At 32.5% G+C, this 7,261-nt stretch overlaps 1 protein-coding gene across 1 annotated transcript in view; it reads left to right on the top strand.

Moving 5' to 3' along the window:
• Positions 1-918: 918 nt before the first annotated feature.
• Positions 919-7,261, top strand: part of LOC128995671 (uncharacterized) — a 32,736-nt gene continuing 26,393 nt past the window's right edge. The window contains exons 1-2 of the mRNA XM_054420689.1: positions 919-948; positions 1,124-1,317. Of these exons, the coding sequence (XP_054276664.1) occupies positions 919-948; positions 1,124-1,317 (224 nt within the window). The remainder of the gene's footprint in view (positions 949-1,123; positions 1,318-7,261) is intronic.

The raw sequence follows: 7,261 nt of genomic DNA, 5'->3' as shown, positions 1-7,261 counted from the left end.
GGAGCACCAGAGTATTAAAGTGGAACTAAAATGTTGTCTGTCTGTCATTACAAGAAGGAAAACGAAAACAACAATGTTTTAATTTTTATAACATATCAAAATTAAGCTTTGATAATAATTGAGGTGTGTAGACATCCAATTTCCAACTCAAAGTCGACAAAGTTGTAGTATTTATTGTATCACATATAAAGTCAACAAAGTTTTAGCCAGTCTTAGAATTATAATGTACATAATTAAATGAAGCCATTTACAGCGAGTGCTGCTCTCAATTGACAATCTATAATTTCAGAGACCTTTTCCATGGTAAACTGGAATAACTATAGCAAATTTTGATTCCACATAAATTTAAGTATCGAATACTATGGGAAAACATACCATTTTGACTTTTGTTAAAGCATACTTTATAAGAGGTGCATTCACATATGCTCTTTTTGAACGAAAGATTGGTTTCAGCTGGTCCAGATGTCCACCCTGTTACTATTGACTATTGGATACTGAAGTAGACATCCCATCTGTAGGGACCAGCTGTCGCCAATTTCTTTATTAATATGAACTTAGTTCAGTGAGACAGTCACTGATTGCGCTAGTGTCTACAATTTTACTTCCTACTTTATCTTTTTAGGACCTACTGAGATGGTTGACTTGTCATATAAGATGACAAAGATTATAATAAGTGGTCCTTACAGTCTGGTTTAGTTAAAAAGTCCGCAAATTTGATATAAATCAGTATAATTTAAATTAGCACAATCTGTTGGTGGCTCACTATAAATACGTCCATTTGGATTAAAAACCGGTGACAACTTCATGGGGATGGAATGTCTAACTATCAATATTTTAAAGTTATGTCCAAACGACGATGTTTTAGCTCTCATGCAGATGACCAAATTATTCTAAAGATGATAAACAAAATTTAGCTTAATGGAGATTCTCTATTCAATGTGGGGAAGTGTGAGTGTCACATTTTTGTTAATCATAACGAAACGTTCTCTACACTTTCACGGTTTCACGCAGTCACCAAAGACAAGTAAAGCAACTATTACAAATTCCAAAGCACCCGGAACAGAGTGTTACACGATAACAGCATCATGATTGACACGAACATTGCGCACCAAAACATGATTAGCCCAGTTGCGCCCGCTGTAATCCCAAGGTCGCCAAGGCCGCTAACGATAGTGTACTGGAGGCTCCAGCGGCCAGCGATACACTGGAGCTGCAGTGCTGGAGTCAGTCGTCGGCCGACCGCTCCAGCGGAACAGTGTTCAGTTCAAGTTCCTTCACCTCACAGCTCGCCGCTACACTCTCCGTACATACCATAACGTGAGTATATAATGGTACAATATCACCAAGAGTAGGTTAGCAGTTGTTATGTATTTTGTAATTTTAATATGTAAATTTCGTGATAAAAAAATAGTTTGAGTTCAATTTAGGGTCGTTTTTAATTGAATTATTATTTTTTTTACTTTTTTTCTTTCTTTATTTTACCAGGCAATGTTAGGGCCACATGTCCCTCTCTTACACTTGACCTGACTTACTGTGTTGTCTTAATATGTGACCCTTTTGCTCGTTATTTTTAATTTTATTTTGATATACATTGTTTTATTTCTGTTTGCATTTTTAGTATGGTAACTTACAGTTACACATTACAATCATTGCAGTTTTTCATGTTTTACTACGTTGTGATAAAATTTGTGTCTTTTGCTATTTACTTTATGTTTTATTTTACGTAGTTTCATTACGGTATCTAACACAAATAAAATCTACACTTATCAGTTAATTTTGTAGTTAACCAGTTGTTTTTAACTAGTTATTTTGTGTGTATTTTAAATTCGATGACGCTATAATCTTGAAAAATAACAGTTTTATCATAAATCTGCTATTATAAAGTAATTCAAATGCAATTGAAATTTTAATTTAAATCTTGCACCTGTTGAGTATTTTCTTAACTTGCATACTGACAACATGTTTTAGCAATACAGTATGCTTTAATTACAACTAGAGGTCGTCAAGTGGTCGAAAACTTGATCAAAAATATGTACTGTAATACACAGACTTCCTTACTTTCATACCACGCTGTAAATGAAACATGTGATGTAATTTCTTTAATTTGTTTTGAACTTCTGTTTATATTTTGTTGTTATTTCGTAACCAGCATGGCAGCCCATAAAGCCCAAGTTAATTTTTGATAATTCCAAATAAATTTTGTATGCTTATTCTTGAGTTTATTTTAATTTATAAAGGGATTCTGCATATCAAAAGGAAAATATATTTCGAACAGTATGCGTAGATTTTCCCTGAGATACACACGAGCTGAGAAAAAGGGTTTAAAGAAACATGCTTGCCTATTTATATATAGATAGATAGATTACTTAACTTCTTTGTAAATTAAAGTGTACATAACAAGTGGATACATTAACTTGAAGTAAAGTTAACAGTTCGTAAATGTAATTAAAAATGAATTCAAGCCCATTTTTAAGTGCTTTAATAACTACTATTTTATGAGGCATCGAATTCAATATAAGAAGAGATCAGACTAGAGAAACTTGTGTCATCTGCATTAAAAACATTTCAAAATTAAAATTAAAATGCTGTTTTTGAAATATTTATGTGTGTATAGTTATGTAATTAATTTAATTATACATATCTCTTTGGTTTTAATCTTGGAATAATTATAAAAGATATTAACGAATCTAAATTATAATTAAAAATACTGTGTCATTTTATGAAACAAATTAGTAGGCTACGTTTTTTTTTTACAATTGTTTAAAACACTAAGTAAACAATAAATTGTATTAAGTCTTGAATGAACTTATGGCTGTGAATGATACTTGCTTGTGTGTAGGCTACTTCTATATATTTATTCAATATAATTTCTATATATTCAATCTTAACAAATCCACCAATAGTTTCAAGGCAACGTTAATTTACTATGAAATATAGTATGTGCGATTGTTAATCTAAATACGTAGTTAACAGGCAGAAATGCTCATACAGTTAACATTTTAAAATAAGGTTTTGTAAGGTTTAAGAGAGATAAAAATAACTCTTCTTGCCGAAATAAGGGTAATGTTACACAAAGCGGTTCAATAACATATTGGAATCCAGCCAAGTTCATCGAGGCTTGGGATTTTCTGAAACATTTGAGATTACCTTATACTACCTCGTTCAACTACATTATAACCAGATGAAATTTTAGGTGATAGTGATTGCAGGGGTAAATATATTTAAAAATTACTGTGTTACTACAATTCCTGTTATATATTTCTGTTCTCCAGTCATTACATGTAGATGATCTAATACCATAACTGTGTAAGCAGTGTGTTGTTAACTAGCAAAGTGTTTCATCACTCTGTATTCGAAAATAACCCATTTCCATACAGCTGAGATCTACGAAACAAATAGTGAACAGCTGACTATTCCTGACATCTATATTATAATTACGCAAGGCAATTTTTTTCGTCAAAATTGTAGGCGACTGGGAAGTCGTAGAACGACGGGAAAGGGCTCAAATTAAAGGTCTCGATCCCGTGACGGGGGGAAAAATAGTAAAATTTCCAAAATTTTTACACAAAATTAGATATTACCTAAAATATTCTCCATAAGAATAGCATCAGAAGCCATTTACTGCTGATTTTTGTTTACTTCAATACAGCTGATAGTGATTTATCACTAAGCCGGTACGCAATATTAACATTTGGATTACTTATTTGCCAGTCAATTTTACAATCAACTGTATACTATATAAAACCAGGGATAACGTTACCTTTACTTTACACTAATTTCGATAAACCTTTAATATCGTATAAACTTAGAAATAATAACTGGGTCGGGATGCTTTAGCGGTTTTGACCAAGAATTAATTAAGCTTATCTCAACACACATTTATTTGCCTTTTCATATTTGACGAAGACAATTTCCAAAAGTCAAATCAGGGAAGCCTTTTTATCATCATTAACCACAAGACCAAACACCACAGCTCCTTAGTAAACCTGTATTTATTCACAAACAATTATATGTTTGCTTTTATTTTTGCACGTAATCCGTGTACGCTTGAAAATAAGTTGGTAACACTTAAAGATATTACGACTACGATCAGCTGGTGCAGCCTTTCCCATTTCGTTCAATGTTTGGATTTAACCTTGCCTAAAAACGTGTTGTACAGTGTTTGAAAGACAAATTATTTATATGATGTGTAGTAACTGTATGAAAAATATAATGTGTAACACGAGTGCAAACTTCATTTGCTGCACTCGAGAAACTTTCCACACTCGTCTACTGCTTAGCTCGTGCGTAAACATTTCTCTCTAGTGTAGCAAAGTGCCACTTCGCCCACTAGTTACACAAATAACTATTACACAACCATGTGATAGGATTATTTAATATAGATTATTTATTCTAAATCCATGCAAATGATAATGAAACGGATTTTCCATCCCGTTGCGAAGCACGGGTACAGCATTTAGTATGCTATGTACAATTCTACAAATAAAATTATTAACAAGCATAACAGGACCCTCTTTATTGCGAAACCTTACCTCATACTGAAAATTTCATATCCGCGATAAGAAAAAAATCGGATTGTATGCAAGATTCCTAAAATAATATCCCTTCCTGTTCAGCACTAAAAGTTTAAATGACAACTATGTTGGGCTCCAAGACATATAACAATAGTTTTTAATTGGATACATAAGGAGGGAGATTAACCAGGAAAGTAAACTAGCAACGTTATTTTTTCCTATCAACACGTGTGGGGGGTCTACGTGTTCAAGTCCCGTAGTTCACAGTTAACTTGAAGCCACATTATCATGTAGTGATTCACTCATTGGCCAAACTATCTAGAAAACTATCACGGGCACGTCTTCGAAACACGAAGCTTTCTCTTAATTGGGAACCATAAACAAAAACTATAATCAATTTATTGGATATCCACACGATGATAGTTTTAAAACTTGTAAGACGATTAATGGAATTTGATTTAGGAATTCCATAGTGCTCTGCGATCCAAGAGTATCTCTATCATAAAGTTTCGAAGATTTTTGTAAATTGGCAAGTAAATCAGTAAGTAAAGAGAATGTCTAAAACGGATGTCAGAGGTTAATTTCATTAGTTTAGAAAGTTCGTTAATCTATCTAAATGTAGTTTGTAGTTTCTCTATACAAGATTGATACTTCTTAAGTTCTCTGGGTTTTTAGCAATGCAAGCTCGTTCATTTATGCCAATGCTAATTTACGTATCCTATTATTTACCCAATTCATTAATTTATCCAAACTAATATAACAAAAATTAATAATGTCTATCTCGGATAATACATCTGCAAAATTCTTAGATATTAATTATTGTGCTGACGATAACGCACAGGATTTCCAGGAAACATCTGAACCATAAGTCTGAGATCATTGTTTATAACACATAAATGAAGTAATAGGTGAATTAGTATTAGTTCTTAGAGAAAATAATGGAACTAATATAAAATATACTTTATAACTCTTATTACTTCATAAACTGTTTATTTTATATTTAACGCAAAAATGTAGCTAAAAAAAACGAACGAGTGAAAAATAGCAGCCGTTCAAAGATTCAAAATGGCAGATTCAAAAGTCTTTGATCGCCTACTATTTTTGAAAAGTTGTTATTTTGAGCTCAAATTTGCGGTATATTGTATTCTACTAATAAATAACTTTGATGTGCATATCGAACTATGTTTACTATTAAGATTTCCTTCTGACTCCTTGGGGGACGTCCCTATGATATGTAAGAAAACTGAGTTCCTTCAAAAAGTAATCACCAAATCACCTTGCCACCAAATCAGGTTGATTAACCTTGGTGGTTATTGTTTCGTGTACTGTAATATTTCTGAATTGTACAGTTCTGTGTAATATTGAAACAATAAAGATTTTTCTAATATATATATATATATATATATATATATATATATATATATATATATATATATATATATATATATATAAATGAATAAGCTTGAATACAGAATAAAAAAAAGAGTAAATTTTTAGGAGTCGTGTTGATGTACCAAATCGTATTGATTTATCTGTTATCATTCAAAACATATTAAACCCGAGCGGGAAGTATGTACACCCTGTATGAGATTTAAATTAAAATAGGACACTTTTCTGTTTCTTAGAGATAAAATTTGTTCAATAATGTAAAAAAACTAAAATAGCGGTAAATATCATAAAAATAACTATAAAATTTAAGCTACCAATTAAAATTACCAATATTGAATTACTACTAATATCAATACTAGTACGTTTCACGCTCTCATCAATGAAATTTATTTTAGAATCCAAAATGTCTCCCCCCCTAACATATTACAAACTGTTTATTCACGAGACTATACACACGTAAAACCTGTTCTGCCGTAGAAACGCATTCTCCAAGAGAACTGAAGTAGCCAGTAAAGCTGTGTAACACCTAATTTGCACCCAAATTGCTGTTTTCTTTCCACACGAAGACGATATCCGCTGCTAGATGGCTGTGAGATTCTTGCTCATCTCAGTAGTAGGATGAGATGGAAGCGCAAATAACACTAACATTACGTTGTATTGTGATTGAACCTGTGTACGTGTCCTTATACATCTAGTGTGGGGCGTAGTTTGATTCATTGATGGATTCATTCACGTGGACCATGTAGTCTTGGTTATTCACATCAATGCGTCAGGGTACTATTTCAAATTGAGTACAATTGCTATCATTTCATATTGAAACACCAGGGTGTGTAGTTTGAATTATTATTCATTTCACACACAACAGTACGGTCCACGAGAGTCTACAGTTGAGGGAGGAGCCTATTTACCACGTGACTTCGAAGGAGCCAATGAGGATCGCGCGTTGTTGCCAAATCTAATAATACCAGCTGATTTAAAAATATTGTTTAGTATAATTCAATTATTGGGCCGAGTGAATAAAAACAAGTACAGCAAGTAATTACTTGCGAGTAAATAATTGCAAGTATTCATCCCTCCAAGTAAACTCTTGTGAATAAAAGCGACTCTTTACTTGCAAGTAAATACTTCCTAAATGAGAGGGTATACTCACTGATCTGAGGGTATACTTGCAAGTATTTACTACTTCCAAAGTAAACTTTATACAGTACAAATACTTGCAGCTTATTTTCCTCAAAAACAAATTTGCCTTTCTCTACTATTGAGTAAAAAAGGGTTTACCTGTGTGCTCTTGCGTGTATATATATTCACTTGTCACTAGTTAACAGCACTGCTGAAGTACGTGTGAAACTATAATAGTT

Source organism: Macrosteles quadrilineatus, unplaced genomic scaffold, assembly GCF_028750875.1.
Source record: "Macrosteles quadrilineatus isolate MER2022 unplaced genomic scaffold, UCM_ALF_1.0 Scaffold_5__1_contigs__length_97177068, whole genome shotgun sequence".
In the NCBI taxonomy this organism is placed as follows: Eukaryota; Metazoa; Arthropoda; class Insecta; order Hemiptera; family Cicadellidae; genus Macrosteles; species Macrosteles quadrilineatus.
This window is presented reverse-complemented; position numbering and strand designations above follow the sequence as displayed.